General features: G+C 44.5%; 1 protein-coding gene across 1 annotated transcript in view; it reads right to left on the bottom strand.

Annotated features, from left to right (window-relative positions):
* ADAMTS16 (ADAM metallopeptidase with thrombospondin type 1 motif 16) overlaps nt 1-18,596 on the bottom strand; it is a 298,537-nt gene that overhangs the window by 231,544 nt on the left and 48,397 nt on the right. Inside the window, exon 4 of the mRNA XM_066579089.1 lies at nt 11,705-12,005. Within this exon, the coding sequence (XP_066435186.1) occupies nt 11,705-12,005 (301 nt within the window). The remainder of the gene's footprint in view (nt 1-11,704; nt 12,006-18,596) is intronic.

The raw sequence follows: 18,596 nt of genomic DNA, 5'->3' as shown, positions 1-18,596 counted from the left end.
GGGTTGGTGGGGCTCGCAGGACCTCATGAATAGGCTGGGGTCTTCTCCTGCTAGGAGCTGTGAAAAGAAGCTGTATGTTCTTAAAAACTGCTGCACTTTACCCCATAAGTGGCAGAGTGCTGGCATCCGCTCTAGTTAATGCTGCCCTCAGTGACCGCAGCATAAAGTACATGACAGGTTCCCTTTAAGAGGCTGACCAAGTGGAGATAAAAGGTTACACAAATGGTACTGTACTATTATAGTAGATACTATACAAGTAGCTTTATCCTGTGGGTGAAGTAGACAAGACCGCAACATATTTATTCTGATAATAAGGCCGTCTGCAGACGACCGGGTCGGATCCGGCTGCGAGAATTCTCGCAGCGGGACCCGACCCGAGCGCCTGCAGAGAACACCGCGGACTCACCCGCAGCTCCTGCTCTTTCATGTGCCGGCTGCCGGGCAGCAGGCGCATGCGCAGAGCGGAGCCGGCGGCTGGTGAGTGACATCCCTGTTCGGGGCTCGCATCCTAGAATTAGGGCATGCTGTGGTTGGTTTGCGGTGCGTGATTTCGCGCAGAAAAACCGCGTCCATCTGCATAGGATTGCGTGCTGTAATGCAATCATATGTAGGCATTCAGAGGCGGAAATTCTGCGGGGAATCCCGTCCGTCTGCAGGCGGCGTAAGAAAGAGAAAGCATTGCAGATAGATGATGTATTCCGGTACATTACAAGCTAATGAAGGGATTGTTAGAGCTGGCTTCCTATGAGAGGAGCAGTAATCTATCTGCCTTATGCATTCCTAATGAGTTAAGCAAAAGGCGGATACCAAGAACTTGTGCCAATGACCTGTAACCACATCACAGCTTTCTGATCTGCTAGCCCGCCTGACCAGTAATTATCTGAAATAAAAGACTATGAACATAAGGAGACGCCGGAGCGGAGCTGGCAGCTGCCATCATGGTGGCGGTATTATTTATACATTCTAGAGCACTCTTATTGTACTACTTTATGTATCGGTTATGTCGGTGATCTTAGGGCAGTGAATGGGGTTATATACTTACAGGACTTTTCTAACACTTGAGAAATTTTAAAAATGGCCTGCCAGCAGTATATGCCGGCAGTTTTCTACCCCCCACCCAGCACACCCGCCTGATAGTCTTTTAGACTGCCCACGCTGCTTACTGATCCGGATCTTCCAATGTACATGATGTCAGTAATACCACTCTGCATATTGCATGGGCCACGCAGAACCATAGGAATGAATGAATGAATGAATGAATGAATGGGCCGTGTTTTAAGGTGTAATAGTTTATGCATATACGATACATTTTATACATTTATAGGGGCATTTTCCATATGGCACTGCATTGTGTGCACCTTGCCTAAAGTACATGTAACCCCGGCTCCTTGTGCTGCGTATTTATGGCAGATGAGTGCAGGGAAGAATGGAGGAGTTGAGGGGATGGGAGTGGATGTATCGGGCTCACACCTATAGCATCTACGTGGATGGACAGAGGACGGGGTCTCTCTCTGTCACCCCAGCAGCCCCCTAGAGAAACAACTGCAGGGTGCTGATGGGTTGCTATGGCAGTCACAGACCTAACGAGGATATCCTGTTCTGCCATGTACATACGGATGCCAACCGGGGTCTAATAGGCTGCCTGGCAGTAGAACACTGACAGGCAGCACAAAAATCCATAATACTCCTTATGTAGTGTAGTATGTAGATGAGCAAAGCATCGTGGGTACAAGTGGGATTAACCCTTTCCAATCCACTGTCTGACTTTTGAAGACATTATGATTTAAAGCTGTACAGCTCTGATGTTGGAAGACGTCCGTCGGGGTTCTCTTACTATGTATTGCCAGCCTCTCTGCTGTCGGAGCCTATCCAACGTGCCACCTCATGCAGTACTGGCTTTAGCCAGCAGATAGCGCTGTTGTATAACAGCAGAAAAAGAGTAAGCCCCCTAGGAAAACCAGGATACAAATTGGATTGGAAAGGGTTAATAAATATTACAACAAAAATATTATTACAGTGCAAAAATAGAAGAATCGTAATTTTAACTCCGGAGTCAAGAATCCTTCTAATATTTCTAAACATTTTTTTAACCCCTTGTTGACATCCAAAGTACATGTATGTTGGACATGTGGGGGGTTTATTTAGCATCTGCTGTATTGCCGATAGAATTGACTGCAGAATCTAAATTAACTAACAGTGACATCTAACCAGAAGAGGTCACCTACAATCCCGATGATCGTTCATCATGACAGCCAGGACTGTTAAGGATGTTTACCTGTTAGGCCCCACCTATGACATAGCTCAATCAAATGCAATACACTGCAATACTAAAGTATGGTGATATATTGTACATGTGATCAAATGATCACTAGCTCTAATCCCCTATGGGGTCTAAAAAATAAGTAAAATAAAGTTTTTCAATTATTACAAAAAGTATTTAAAAAACCCTTCTACCATTTTTAACATTAAATAATCAAACCAGTCTGTAAGTTAGATCTAGTAAAATAACACATTATTTATCCTGCATGTTGAATGCTGTAAAAAAAAACAAAAAAATCATAACCCCAGAATTGTGCTTTTTTTCAGGTCACCCTGTCTCCAAGAAGAAGTTTTGTCAAAAAGTCATTTGTACCCCTAAATGGTACCAATAGAACTGCAGGTTGTTCCACAGATCACAAGCCTTCGCACAACACCATTCATGTAAAATGAAAAAGTTATGGTGGCCAAAAGATGGCAACAATTTTTTTTAAATGCCATTTTATTTTTTAATATGGTTATGTAAATTAGATGTATATAGGCCACACCCAGTGATTGAGGAGACTGTCCAATCATGTGTATAACGACATCCCAACTCCCCCAGCAGATGTCGGGGGCACTAAGGATTGAGCAGTGGGATCATTTAGTTTCCTCTACACTCAGAGCATACATATTCGGCTGGACAAGCGTGTGCATGGGGGTGTCAGGCGAGACACACAAGCAGCCAATTTTAACTTGACTTAATGCATTAAGATAACTTTCTGTGCCGCAGTTTGTTAACCCTTTCATGTGGGCTCCAATGGGTGTTGTTGTGTTAGGATATCCATAGCTTTTCTAAAGGCTCATTTACACGTAACGATTATCGATCAAAATTCATTCAGTGTGAATGCGAAAAAAAAAAATCACTCACTTGTTGTTCGCGGTTTGTGAAGCTCAGTTTTCAGTCAGTTTAAAAACCTTGCTGGCTCGCTGGCTTCTCATCCGGTGTAAGCGCTCTCATAGGAAGTGAAGCGCTGAGCGAGAGGCCAGAGAGCCAGCAGCAAGTCTTTCTGTGTAAATTGCTCTGACGAGTGCTAATGACCCTAGCGGTGACATCAGCGCTCATGCAGTAGTTTAAAAGGCTGTCGGCCCGTGTAAATGGTCCATTAGTCTTAAGATACAATCACTGAAAACAGCCATATACTTACTGACACAGGAGGGCAAACGTGTGCACCACCTCAGCATGCAGGTAGCCATACTGCCAAATGAGGAACCAAATACACTTGTGGAGGACACCGATGAGACAGCCGCTCACACAACCTCCTATATAGAGGGGAGTGTCTGTTTGGTGTATACTCCTGCACAGAGTAGATACAAAGTGTCAGACCATTCTGATCCATGTAGTGCACCATGCAGACAAGCAACCTATTAATGATGCCATAATAGTTCAACGTCAGGTGAGTTGCTGTCTCATCAGTGCCCTCCACAGGTATATTTGGCTCCCTCATTTGGCAGTATGGCTGCCTGCATGCTGAGGTTGGTGCATATGTTTGCCCCCTTGTGTCAGGTAGTATATGGGCATTTTCAGTGATTGTTTGTTTTTATATTTCCCTTCCTGTCATACATTTATATCAGTGTAGGGACTCACAAAACACGAGGAGCCTTGACGATTGGCTTGTGAGCTCAAGTATTTTGGCCGAAATCCAACTAGTACCTTGCATTTATTATGTATTATTCACATGCAGCGCAGCTTTTAAATGCCAGGGGAGCCCAGGGTGGCAGTACCAATGTGGTTCTCTTTTTGAGGTGCAGGGCAGCCCGCCGACTTATTATGGCATCATTAATAGGTTGCTTGTCTGCATGGTGCACTACATGTATCAGGATGGTCTGACACTTTGTATCTACTCTGTGCAGGAGTATATACCAATTATCCAACCCCCTCTATATAAGAGGTTGTGTGAGTGGCTGTCTCATCGGTGTCCTCCACAGGTGTAACTGGCTCCCTCATTTGGCAGTTTGGCAGCCTGCATGTTGAGGTGGGACACATGTTTGCCCTCTTGTATCAGGAAGTATTTGGCCGTTTTTAGTGAATGTTTTTATATTTCCCTTTCTGTGATACTTTAGTCTTAAGATAACAGAAAGCCATCACAGAAGAGTTAAATCTGGCTACATCTGTGGCTGTTTGCCTCTCAGCTACTGGATATATATGGCCACCTTGACTTATTGGTATTGTGATGGGTATTCATTGATTCTTGAATCAAGCTCATGTAACTGGTCTGTAGCACATAGTTGCCCAGAGTGCACTTCTGTCTTTAGGGTGCAGCTTTTGCAACAAAACTGAATTGATGTTACAGCGAATTGACGCTATAATCACTTTAACCTCCCCAACAGTCACGTTAAAATTGGAAAAACCCTAAAAAAAAAGTCACTCTTTTATTTCAGATTTTGTCTCTTATGTGAATATATTTGATGCACAACTACGTTGCCTTGAGTGCATTTTAAACATTTAGTGACATAACGAATTTTAGCCTTAAGAACTAGAAAAAGGAATTTCGCCGTTGTTCTTTGGGATTTCTTGTTCTGGCGCTCCCCATGTTGTATAAATAATATAACCTTTATTCTAAGGATCAGTCCGATTATGACAACCCCACATATAGAGGTTTTATTAGGTTTTCCTACATTCCAGTATCAGAGCATTATTTTTTTCATTGACAGAGCTGCATCAGGCCTGTTTTTTGGGGGACAACTTGTGGTAATTATTCGTACTATTTTGAGGTAAATTACTTTTTAATTATTTTTTATTCTGTTTTGGGGTAGCGAGGCGAACAGAAAATTACTACTTTGCCATTTTTTTTTTCTTCGGAATTTACTGTGCTGAATAAAAAATGTGACATTTCCTAATACAAAACAAAAAAAAAAAAAAAAAGGGTTTGGTCTGCTGTCGCCAGTAGAGCAAAGTGTGATTGTTCTCAGTGAGAAAAACCAAGTAACATTGTAGATATGAAAGCTTTTAATGGCTAACAAAAATACATGATCTTACACAAAGCTTTTGGAAATATCTCACCCTCTTCAATAGCCTGACGAACAATCACACATTTCTTCGTACTGGATGTTATGGATGTGGCAATACCAATTATGTGTAGTTTTATTTTGCTCTTTTTATTTTTTCAATATTTTAAGCTTTGTGTAATGACAGGAATTAGGTTTACCTGTTAATTTCCTCCTGACAGCATAGACCTGGAGGTTGCCTGCTTGACACCTGTTGGGACAGGAAGCGGAAAATACAAAAGGCAACTCCCACCACCAGCTCACCAGTGTGTACCAAGTAACTACAGTCACCCGGCTTTGCTCAATAAATGTTTCTTTAATGTGAAAATCATAAATTACAGTTTGTTACTTCACATGAACATAAGACTCAAAAGGGGAGGGAAAAGCCCCTATTCTGTCAGGATGACATCAAGAAAGGGAATTAACAGGTAAACCTAATTCCTGTCTTCCCCTCGTCATCCTGACAGCATACGCCTGGAGAACGCCAACACATGAGGGCTTTTTTAGGGGGAAGGCTACCGCCTGTAGTACTTTATGCCTGAAGGCCATATCCTGGCCGGCTTCCAAATCCAGGCGGTAGTGCTTAGTGAACGTGTGAGTACTGGACCAGGTGGCAGCCTTGCAAATTTGGTCTGTTGTTGCCTGGGCTCTCTCTGCCCAGGAACAAGCGACCGCCCTGGTGGAGTGGGCTTTAAGGTTGCCCGGGCGGGGGGGTTGGGAAATCCCTTAGGACCGGTACACGTCCTCGATAGCCCTTCTGACCCATCGCGCTATGGAGCCCTTAGCGGCCCCTCCTTTGCCCGGACCCTGAAATTGAACAAAGAGATTGTTAGAATTTCTAAAGGAATTGGTGACCTCCAAATACTTCAAGACTGCCCACCTGACGTCTAAGTTATGGAACCGCTGTTCCTTTCTGTTACAAGGATCCTGGCAGGAGGAGGGAAGGACTATAGCCTGTTCCCTATAAAAATCTGTAAGGACTTTGGGCTGGAAAAAGGGGTCTGGTCTGAATACTACCTTGTCTGGGTACACAGTCATATAGGGGGTCTTAATGGAGAGGGACTAGCGGACGTGATGGCGACCAGGAAGGCTACCTTGTAGGAAAGGATCCAGATCGAGAGCTTTTCCAGGGGCTCGAAGGGATGTTCACAGAGTGCCCGCAGTACTAAATTAAGGTCCAAGGGGGGCATTGTTTCCCTAATGAAGGGGTGAAGTCTAACCGCCCCTTTAAGATATTTCCTGATCAGCCTATAGTCACTTAAAGGGGAATCAAAAAAGGCTCCCTGGACCTTAAGAGTATTAGTACTTTGTCCCATATCCAGACCATCCTGCAGAAAATCTAAGAGTTGGCTGATGTTTAGCTGACGGAGATCATGGATGCTATGACCCAGCCACCTTGAAAAGGTATCCTAAATCCTGACATAAATCTTTCTGGTAGATTTCTTAAGACTCTCACATAGAGTAGACACTACTCTACCTGTCAGATCCTGGTTCAGGTATTTTACCCGTTCAGTTTCCAGGCCGCCAGTCTGAACCTTCGGACCTCTGAGCATAACAGAGGACCTTGCTGCAGGAGATCATCTCTCTGAGGGAGATGGAGAGGGTCCTGGATCGAGAGAGTGGCCAGGAGCGGGAACCAGGGTCTTTTGGGCCAGAAAGGAGCAACTAGGATAACAGAGCCCAGAGACCCCCAGATTTTCCTCAAGACCAGCGGGATTAGAGGTATGGGTGGGAAGGCATAAGCAAGAACCCAGTCCCAGGTCTGAGAAAGAGCGTCTGTTCCAAGTGAATGACTGTCTGCTCCCCTGGAGAAGAAATGGGGAAATATGGCATTCTCCTGGAAGGCGAACAAGTCCACCTGTGGTGTCCCCCACTCTTCTGTAATTAGACGGAATGCATGTGGGTGAAGTGTCCACTCCCCCGGGTCTATCTGTTTGCTGCTGAGGAGATCTGCTGTAAGGTTCTCTGGACCCCTTACATGGAAGGCTGTGATGGAGAGTGTCCATTGTTCTGTCCAACCTAGAAGGTTCACCGTCAGGCCTTGGAGTCGTGGATTCCGGGTGGACCCCTGGTGATGAATGAGGGACACAGTTGTCACATTGTCTGAAAAGATTTTAACGCGTCCACCTCTGATATCTGCCTCGAACCCGTGAACCGCCTTCCAAATGGCACATAGTTCTTTATAATTAGAAGACTGAGCCTCCTCCTCCTGGTTTCAGCCCCCCTGGACGTAATAACATCCCAAGTGCCCCCCCCCAGCCAGTCGCACTAGCATTGGTGAAGATAGAGATTGGGGATGTAGGGTACCAGACTGTGGACCTGGCGAGGTTGGACAATGACCACCACCACTCTAAGGATTCTTTGATCCTGGGGGAAAGGAAAACTAACCGATCTAGGGAAGAAAGTGATCTATCCCAATTACCAAGGAGAATTTCCTGCAGGGTTCTGCAGTGAAGCTGAGCCCATGCGACCACTCCAATGCATGATGTCATGAGGCCGAGGACCCACATGCCTTTCCTAATGGAAATCTTAGCTGAGAGAAAAAGTGTCCGACATTCGTCTAGTACCGCCTTCTGTCTCTCCGGCGGAAGAGAAGAATGCTAGAGGTGAGAGTCCAAGATAACTCCTAGAAACTTCTTCTGGTGTTCAGACTAGATTGATCGTAGTTGACAATCCAACCCAATAACTCAAACAAATGGAGAGTAAAATTAATATGAGCTTAGAGTTCTGGCACCGACCCTGCTACCATCAGGAAGTCATCCAAATATGGTATGATTATTATATTATTGGCCCTCAGGAAACCTAGCATTTCCAACACAACTTTGGAAAACACGTGAGGTGCCGAAGAGATCCCAAACGGTAAGCATACCAGAGCAACCCGAAGGAATCTCTGGGAATCTGTGTGAATGGGAACGGGTTAATAAGCGTCCTTTAGGTCAATGGTGGCCATGACACTACCGGGCGCGATTAAGGGGATTGCTAATCGTACTGACTCCATCTTAAATCTTCTGTAAGAAATAGATTTGTTCAGGAATTTAAAATTAGTAATTGTTCTATAAGAACCGTTGGGCTTCTTGACGAAGAACAAGGGGGAGTAGCAACCTCCACAGGAACCTGAACAATAGCCACTAGATATAGCAATTCTTGCACTCCCAGTTGAAGAGCCTGAGAGAGCAAGGGTGACTGGCAGGGGGTGACCACAAACCTACGGGGAGGGGAGGAGGAAAATTCAATTCTGTAGCCCTCCTTAATAAGGTGCAGGGCCCAGGGACTGGATGTCACTTCCTCCCACCTGGAGGCAGACCGCATCAGTCGACCGCTGACCTGTAGGGTCTTGGCTGTAGGTGGCCCTGAGGGCGTTGTCTCACCCTTTCGGCCTTTGGTGTAGGCCCAGCATTTGATCTTCCCTTTCCTTTTATATGCCCTGGTGGGAAATGGAGGGTAAGAGGAGGAAGGGCGCCTGAAGGTCCTCTCCGTAGGAAGCCTGTGGCTCTTGTCTGATGCCTTCTCCAACAACGAGTCTAGGGAAGGCCCAAAAATTCTGTGGCCCTGAAACGGCAGGGTGTAGAGCCTATTCTTGGAGGTACTATCCCCAGTCCAGGCTTTGACCCAGACAGCTCTCCTAGCTGTATTGGAGAGAACTACCGAGCGGGCTCCAAATCTTACAGATTACATAGAGGCGTCCGCCAGGAATCCTGGTGCTAGCTGGAGTAGAAGCAAGCAACTGGCAACGTCTTCCCTGGGACCCCTTTGGGCGACCAGCGACTGAAGGTGGTCCAATCAGACAGTCATGGACCTCGCCACCGATGTTGCTGTGATATTTGCCTTTATAGCTAGAGCAGCGGCTTCCCATGCTTTTTTCATTGTGGAATCCACTTTGGCGTCCAGCGGATCCAGCAACTGCGAGACGCCCTCGAAGGTTAGGGCAGCCTTCTTGAATACCTTGGCCACTGCTAGGTCTACCTTGGGGGTAGCTTCCAAGAAGTCGACGTCATCTGTGGAAAATATCAGGCGATCCCTGAATTCTTTTGGAAGGGAGAATTTGTATTCTGCCTGTCTCCACTCTGATAAGATCAGCTGTTTCAGGATGTCGTTAACCAGAAACTTCAGTTTCGGTTGTGGTTGAAGACCCCGAAACAGGCTGTCCTGGAATGAGGACTGTTGTGGAGCCTCATCCTCCACTTGTATAGTGCGCCTAACTGCGCTCAGCAGTTGGCCCATGTCTGCCGACGAGAAGAAATACTTTTTAGCATCTTCCGTCAGTGGTGCAGATTCTGAAGGAGAGTCTTCCAGGAGACCCTCTTTTGAATTGGAGTCTTCCATAAGCATCCGCCTTGCCCTTTTAGTTGGAGGGGGAAAGGGAAGACTGGAGAGAGATGCCTCAATTTCTTCGCGGATTACCGCACGAATATCTGTCATGGCCGAGGAGCGTTCCTCTCTGACCACCTTGGCCGTACAATCCACACAGACCGGTTTGGCATAGCCATCCTCCAGCCGCCGCATACAAACGGGACATTTGCGAACCCGTTTCTTCACATCTCGGGTTTTTTTTGCGTATCTCTGTCCTATAAAAAAGCGGAGATAGGCAGAATTTCCAGCAACATTTCAGACAATACATATCAGAAAACCCGCAATAGAGGTTTACTTACAAGTAAACTGCCCTCAGTATCTTCCCTGGCTGACATCCTGCATTCAGAATTCAGACAGACAGCAGCAGAGGAAAACTGGTCTTAAAAATTTTTGAACTTGGCGCCTTCCCGACTGAAGACACACACCCTTGGCTGTGGCCACGCCCCTCATGTGATGCAGCGGCGCTGACGTCACTCCGCCGTGCCGAACCCGGGGGACACTCTGCACTCACCTGCTGGAGTCGGCCGCCGCTCTGCCAAGAGGAAAGCCGGAACCCTTCTGCCGCTGCCGTGCCCAGTGCCACCAGAGCCTGCTAATGGATTCAGTGCTGCTCCCACAGCCCCCCCGAGAGAGGGACGACCATGGAAGGAGGAGCGCTGCAGGGCCAGGTACCGGGGATTTTGTTCCTCGAGCCAGCGAACCCAATGGGCAGCGTGCTGGGAGGATAAAAGGTTGCTGTGTAGTATGGTCCTGCGGGTGAGGGGCCCTCTTACGTAGTGTCACCCACGCAGACACTGCCAGCCCAACAGAGAGGTTCCCCCCAGGGCGGACAGGCTGCTGGAGTTCCTCTTCTCCTCAGGCATACACCTGGAGGTTTCCTCCGCTAGGACCGTCCTGCAGGGACAGGAAGACACTGGTGAGCTGTTGATGGGAGTTGCCTTTTGTATTTTCCGCTTCTTGTCCCAACAGGTGCCCAGCAGGCAACCTCCTGGTGTATGCTGTCAGGGTGACGAGAGGAAAGTTGTTTTTTCATTTTTTTTCTGTAAAAACATTTACATACAATGGTTAGAAATAACTGTGCCATCTGAGGGGGTAAACAATGTAGATGAGGGATTAGATGAGCAAGTCCTCATCTTTTCACTCCTTTTCTGGGGGGAAAAAAAAAACCATTCATATGACAATTAGAGAGCAAATATGCTCTCTGATTGATAGAAGGGTGATAACATGAACGAAAATTAATGTCACCCCTCTTCTGGGACAGGGGGTATACATGAGAATCACACATGGGTCTCTGCCTGCTGGTCCCCAATCTCTCTCCCCTGTACACAGATTGTTCAGTATTCTCAACCCCACTTCAAACTGCTCTATCTCTGTAAGTTCTGTACGTGCTTCCGACATGCTGGAATGTTAAATTCAAGAATCCAGGCTTTAAAATGACCCTCAAAGCGTGCTGGTAGCTCTGATAGAACAGGAAACAGGAGATAAATCCATTCAAAGTAGAACAAGCTCTGTTCATCCAAAACTGTAATGATCTTGTCTTGCAGAATGAACACAGCTTGCCCTAAACTTTATGGCGTCTGTCAGCATATATGTATAGTACCCATCTTTATGGGGCTATCCAGCCTTTAATGGCCTATCCTCAGGGTAGGTTATCAGGGTGAGGTCTGCTGCTCAGAATCCCCACGCATCAGCTGACTGAAGGGGCCGCAGCCCCCATGTGAGTGCCCTAGCCTCTTCACTGTTTACCTCAGAACAATGTATTATTTATAGTGGCCATTCTGAGTACTGCAGGCGTGTTTTAATGAAGTAAATGGAACAAGCATATAGACTTTCTGAATATGAACAGGTTTGTGCTCACATGTAAACATCTAAGAGGCTGCAGCACTCATGTGAGCTCTGTGGCACCTTCAATTAGCTGATTGATGGGGGTCCCAAGTGGTGGACCCCACCAATCAGATCTTGATGGATCTATCTTGAGGATAAGCCATACGTTTTTAAAGGCTGAATAATCCTTTTAAGGAAAATCATTCATGTTTAAAAGTAGAAAGGATAAAAATATGTCCTTACATACATTTCTTGCGTCTTCCACAGTAGTGCTGCTTGGTCCTTCTTCCACCTGTGTGGTTCATGTGCGGATGATCCTGATGAGACGCTTTTGCAAGGGCATGATAAATCCCATTGTGATCTTCCAGTTGCTGCCGGCTTGTGACTAGAGATACCAGATTTTCCTTGTACATTTGTTGGGCAACTGATCTCTTATAGAGAACATGAGAGCGGCGGTCAGCGGAAGCCGAGGAGTTGTGCTTGAGTGCAATATGTTCAGGCAGGGGTTGCAAGAAATAATCAGCCGCTTGTGTCCTTATCAAGCCGGACTAGAAACAGAAAACAGATTTATCACAAACATGTTAGGTAATGAGAAAGATTTTTTAAAAAAAAGGACAAAGTAAAGGAACATCTCATATCTATCTCCCTCTCTCTCTCATCCATCTCATCCATATAAAGGAAACGTCGCATGGTTACCTCCACGTGGTGTTTCCTGGGTAACGCAGAGAACTATGCAAAATGGTGAACATATTTTTTTTCCTCAGTATCTCTAAAGAAACCACGACTTCATAAGATTTTCCATGTGAACACCAGATAAACACCAGTACCAAATTAACTCGGGCGAAGCCGGGTATATCAGCTAGTATAACATATATGTAGGTTTAAGGAGGCTCCAAATCTAGACCAAGTGTCTACATCGGAGCCGATTACAACTACTTCTCTCTATTCTTCCCAGCGGTGCAAATTTTATATGGATTAAATCATGTCATAATGCAGGTGTTGAATATATTATGGCATTTTCTTGGTTCTCATGTCCCCAGGGAAAATCAGGCGGATTTCTGCTGCGGATGCACTAGAATTGTCTTTCATGTGGGAGATCAATTGAGATCGAGCTCCCACACGCATGATCTGCATTAAAATGGAGCGTGCCGCGTTTTTTCCCCACATGTGAAATTCGCAAATCACTTAAAATACCATCCATGGCTATTTAATTAGCTACAGATGGCCAATGCATTCCTATGGGATACGGATTTCCGTTTTTTTCTCCCGCATGGATTTGCTAATTATAATTCCCCCGTGGACATGAGCCCTTAAAGGAGATTTCCCACTGCCAACATTGACTATCCAGGATCCTGAATACACTGGACATTAGTCCTCCTGGATTACTAGTAGCAGCGCTCCGAGCCCCCGTTTCTTCTCACCGACTACTGCTTCACACAATTCCGTAAGAAATATGGAAATGGGCGTTCTTACTCGGCTGGTTCAGTATTACTTAGAATCTTTTTTAAACTCTATTTTTCTACAGCAAGCAGAGTAATAGTAATCTACCTCTCGTCTTACTACATTTGTCAAAAATACATCTCCAAGAATCTATGTTTGTGATCTACTACTACGGTCCATGCATATACTTGTATCAATAGTATCATGATGTCCCCTTCCACATACAGTATGCGCCTCTGGTACGGTACAGAAATGCTGGAGAGAAACAGATGCAAATAATTGATCCCATGCTTTCTTATGGGTGCAGTTTTGGCAACGGATATATCAGGTGTGATGTTGGATGTCTACTTGTACTGGTTAGAAAAAAAGGAGCATTGTGCCATCTGGCTACAAATCCCAGACCGATGCATGAAGCACCCAGAAATGTCAGCACTGGTTTTCAGCTCAGATCTAAGACAACTACCCAGAGACATCGGACACAGTATATACAGTCCCAACTGACCTGTTCTGAGATGTATCGGTCACCATTTATTCTCTCACTGTACAATATTGTGCAGTTGCTAATTTGTAGCTGGTTCTCTTTTGCAATCAATAAAAAAGGTCTAAAACGTCTGCAGCCTTCCACACCAGCAGCACAACTAGCCCTAACCATGGTCTACTTTGAAATCTGAGCCTAGCACCAATGTAGGTAGAAGACTTCGTCAGGCTCGGCAATGTCTCTTTAACCTTGGACTGCCCAGTTTTGGTGAACTGCTGAACTCTAGTGGTCATAATTTCCTGTTCTTAGTGGATCTGAACTCCGTTCGGATTTACCTTAAGTTGTCTTCTTTAACCGAGTCTACAAAAAGCTACAATTCCAACTGTTCAACAGACGTCTTAAGATTTGGGATTATATAATGTCTCTGTGTTCTCCAATTAAAATGAAGAAAAAACTGAAGCAGTAACATTAGCACAGGGGGAATTTAATAAGAATCACATGACTACAATTATTTGGAATCAGTCAAATCTCTAATTAGAGAAGTTATTCTGCCAATACTGTTAGATTTGACCATTTTTGACATATGAAACATATGTTTAAATTTTGTAGGGGCATAAAATAATTTGCCATGAATTAAACATTTCCTTCTTATCACACACTGAATGAACCAGTATTACTCACCATTTATGAATAAAAGGGAATGCCTATTGGAGACCACTCACTTATTACAAAGTATGTGCCCCCTCAAAGTATATGACTCCAAGAGCATGTGTCCTCAAATGTATTTGTACCCCAAAAGTATGTCCTCCTGAAAAAACACTTTGATGGTGCAAATATTCAAATTGTCCATGGACCTGAGCAAGGCAAATTACTTCTCAATTTTGGCAAAATTCTTATGAAACACATTGGGGCAGATTTACTAAAATGGTCTTATATTCTTTGCACCAAACTTACCATGAGCTGAAGATGTACAAAAGGGAAAATGCAACAATGTGCACCAAAAATTTGCCAAATTTGCACCAAAACTTTGAAGGAAAATCTGGGTAGACAGTCTGAGTCCACATATTTATCATCTAGCAGAGTAAATGTGATAAATCTGGCACATATTAAAGTGTCTAGTCTGAGTCTGCACTGTCTAATTATACAGTATTGATGAATCTGGTCCATTAGATACAACAAATCCTTACACTGTTACTAACTGATTTGTAAATTATTGTATACACGGAACAATCACTGCCTTAGGAACATCTACTCAGACATGGATTGTTCCACCTCTTTGGATGACCATGACTTTCAGACGTCGAACAACAGATTCCACAAAGTGGCGATCATCCATCATATTCCACTTGACCCATGACCGGTAGCAGCTCCGTCAGTTGGTGGACATTTTGTGGATAAATGGGAACAGATCTCACAGTCTTTTCCAACATATTGCAAACACGTTAAATGGGGTTACACTCCCGTGACCTTGGTGGCCAAGGCAGTGTAGAGGATTCATTGTCGGGTTTCTCCTATCACTGCCTAGTGATCCAAGCTCGATGATATGGAGCATTGTCCTGCTGAAAGATGGCATTGTGGTTGGGGAAGACTTTCTGAAAATATGGTTGCAGTGGTCAGCTAACAGGTTCCTGTAGCGTTCACCATTGTGGTATAGTGAATGATGGTTCTAGGCCATGTCAGCAAGACACTCCATAGAACCTGACACTGCCAGCAATGGCCTGCTGAACCTCAAAGGTGCACTGTGGAATAACAACATTATTCTTAAAAACAGAGTATAGGAAATAAAAAAACAATTTAGGGACCCAATTACAAACTTTAATCCAGATTATGAATTAGTGTATGAGAAATCAACTGTAAAAAACTTTATGCTCTTTTAAGAATTTTGACAAACTGTTTATGAAGTGAATGGATGAATGAGGGGGTTCTGACCGGTTCATTACACGATTGATCAACGATGCATAGTCTATGTTTTATTCAAATTTTAAATGCGTTTATTAATTTCTCTCTTTACTATACGTTACTTACTGTTCATACTAGCAGTGGTAATGAATGAGTATGTTATGAACTGGCCATCAATCTGTTTGTAGGAAAGTTGGAGAGCGCCTTGTTGTGTGTTAGTGCATATAATTCAGGTGCATAAGAGTAAAAAGAGATTAGATTTACCCGATGCCCAGCGGGGTTCCCAGCTGGAAAACAACCCACTGGCACCTCTGAGTCTGCTTAGTATTATTGTGGTAGTGCCTTGATCCTGTCCATACCCAGAAGCTTAGGAGAGCAGCTAAGGAGAGCATGCCCACAGTGTCAGAATGGGCACATGTACATAGAGAAAATATGTGCAAAAAGATGCTAGAAAAAAATCTCCATGCTTGGAGGACTAAGGAAAGAAAGGTCACCACTTTAAACTAGAGACTGGGGGGAGGGCAAAGAGAGAAATAATGGGGTAGTCAGTGTAGCTAGTGACCTGTGTCTAAGCAATGGGAATGGGGGTCGAGCAGGGGGTGGGGTTAGTACAGTTAGAACTGTCAGATCAGCCAATAGTACCATTAGTAGCACAATAAATTTACAGAACAAAAACAACCGTATAAATTGTATCACCACAAATGCAAGAAGTCTGATCGGTAAAATAATGCCAAACCATCAAAATTCCCATTTCTAACAAAGATGCTTTATAAGTTACCTCTTCTATAAAAGTTTTTGTATAACTTGGTCGTGGATAAGAGATTCCCTCTGCCAGTGCTAAACCTGCGATTGGCAGCTAAGATAGACGTTGTTCTAGTGCTACCTCCTGACTTCACAAGTAGAACGGAGTCTTTGTTCATGTAAAGGAGTTGTATAGAATAAGGTTACAAAGTTGGTGTTCGGCTAAAGCATCCTGAGGTAATAGAGGGACTTCCAGAACATTGTGAAGATCCAGCAATAACAGTTGATAGATCATACACATGACTAGAGTACCAGGGAGAAGTATAGGAAATGGCATCCAGGATCTAGAAGGCAGCAGACAAATCAGGATTGGCAGTAACGATCTGTGTTACAGGGACTCTATAGATAACAGTATGGTGACACGTACGGGGAGAACATAAGGCTCATATATCACTGCCGTAGATGCCAAAAGTAACCATTTCACCATAAATCAGTCTTGTGTTTATCTTGCTTCCAGGGAAAGTTTGGAGCGAAGCAATGTTGAAGCTAAGACTGTTTGGTGCACAATACACTGCAGTACTTGGTAGTCCATTTTTTGAGCTTGTGTGGAATACTTCTTGTGACTGAACTATTGTAATTTCCACTTCACAATAACAGCAGCTGACTGTAGTAATTCTATCGAGGCAAACCTATGAATGGGGCCAGAGTAATGTCTAGGATATGGGACAGTTCATTTATTAGGTACCAGAGCCAAACGTACTACATAGACCCAATAACTGAGCCAAGTTTGCTACATAGATTCGGAATCAGAACCAAGCTTACCCACCAGTTGCCTGCAATCACATCTATTAATTTGATAAATAATAAAACCATGAACCAATCATTTGTGTCTTTGCTGGTGACCTTTCTCTACTTTTTTTTTTACACTTGTAATTTTGTTGTTGTTGCTATTAAATTGTTACAATAATTGTCCAGTATAAACGACCCCCGATGCCGACTATAGATTGTACAAAATAAAGTTATGGCCAATGGTACATGAACGATTTTGAATGGCGGAATCTGTGATAGTCACCCGCGCAGATACTCCACCCACTTCAGTAACGAGAAAAATATTCGAGGGGTTTCTGAGAGACGCCATCCTAGAATACCTCAAGGAGAACACAATAACTCCTCACCAGCATGGGTTCATGAAGGGTCGATCATGTCAGACCAATCTGATCAGCTTCTACGATGAAGTATGTTCTAGGCTGGACCGGGGAGAGTCTATTGATCTGGTATATCTGGACTTCTCTAAAGCATTTGACACCGTGCCGCATAATAGGCTGATATATAAAATGAGACTGCGAAAGCAGAGGGTGGTAATAAATGGTTCGTACTCTGATTGGGCCACCATCGCTAGTGGGTGGCTACAGGGTTCAGTATTGGGCCCCATTCTGTTCAACATATTTATCAATGACCTGATAGAGTGGCTGCACAGCAAAATATCAATATTTGCAGATGACACAAAATTATACAATATAATCAATGCAACGGAGGACAACGTGCGGCTACAAACAGACCTGGATAAGCTGGGGGCTTGGGCAGAAAAATGGCAAATGAAGTTCAATGTTGATAAATATAAGGTTATGCACATGGGCAGCAAGAATGGATGTTACCAATATTCACTTAATGGGGTACTGCTAGGGAAAAGTGATACGGAAAAAGACCTGGGGGTACTAGTGGATTGTAGACTAAACTGGAGTAACCAATGCCAGTCAGCTGCTGCAAAAGCTAATAAAGTCTTGGGGTGCATTAATAGAGGTATAGGGGCGAGGGACGAGAACATTATCCTTCCATTATATAAGGCACTTGTCAGGCCTCACATGGAATACGGTGTACAGTTCTGGTCACCGACGCTCAGGAAAGATGTTATAGTGCTTGAGGGGGTTCAAAGAAGGGCAACTAAACTAATACATGGAATGACGGGACTGGAATACCCAGAGAGGCATCAAAATTCGGATTATTTACTCTAGAAAAAAGAAGGCTAAGGGGCGACCAAATAACTATGTATAAATACAAGTGGGGACAATACAAGGATCTCTCCCATGATCTGTTTATACCCAGGACTGCGACGGTAACGAGAGGGCATCCGCTACGTTTAGAGGAAAGTAGGTTTCATCACCAACACAGAAAAGGGTTCTTTACTGTAAGAGCAGTTAGACTGTGGAGCTCTCTGCCTGAGGACATAATGATGGCAAAATCCATAGAGGAGTTTAAAAGGGGACGTGATGTCTTTCTAGAGGGGAAGGATATTATAGGCTATAAATCTTAGGTTAATTGTTAATCCGGGTATACAGGCAGGTAGGAACTATTAGGGGTTGATCCAGGGAACAGTCTGATTGCCATTAGGGAGTCGGGAAGGAATATTCCCCCAAATGGGCTAATTGGCTCCTGCTCTTGGGGTTTTTTGCCTTCCTCTGGATCAACAACAGAGGAGGATAAACAGGCTGAACTAGATGGACATTGTCTTCATTCAGCCTTACAAACTATGTTACCCAGCCGCGACTGCCAATAGCCACATCCTCCTGCAGTGACCTTAGCG

Source organism: Eleutherodactylus coqui, chromosome 9, assembly GCF_035609145.1.
Source record: "Eleutherodactylus coqui strain aEleCoq1 chromosome 9, aEleCoq1.hap1, whole genome shotgun sequence".
Classification (NCBI taxonomy): domain Eukaryota; kingdom Metazoa; phylum Chordata; class Amphibia; order Anura; family Eleutherodactylidae; genus Eleutherodactylus; species Eleutherodactylus coqui.
Note: the sequence above shows the minus strand (reverse complement) of the source record. Positions and strands in the feature narration are given on the sequence as shown.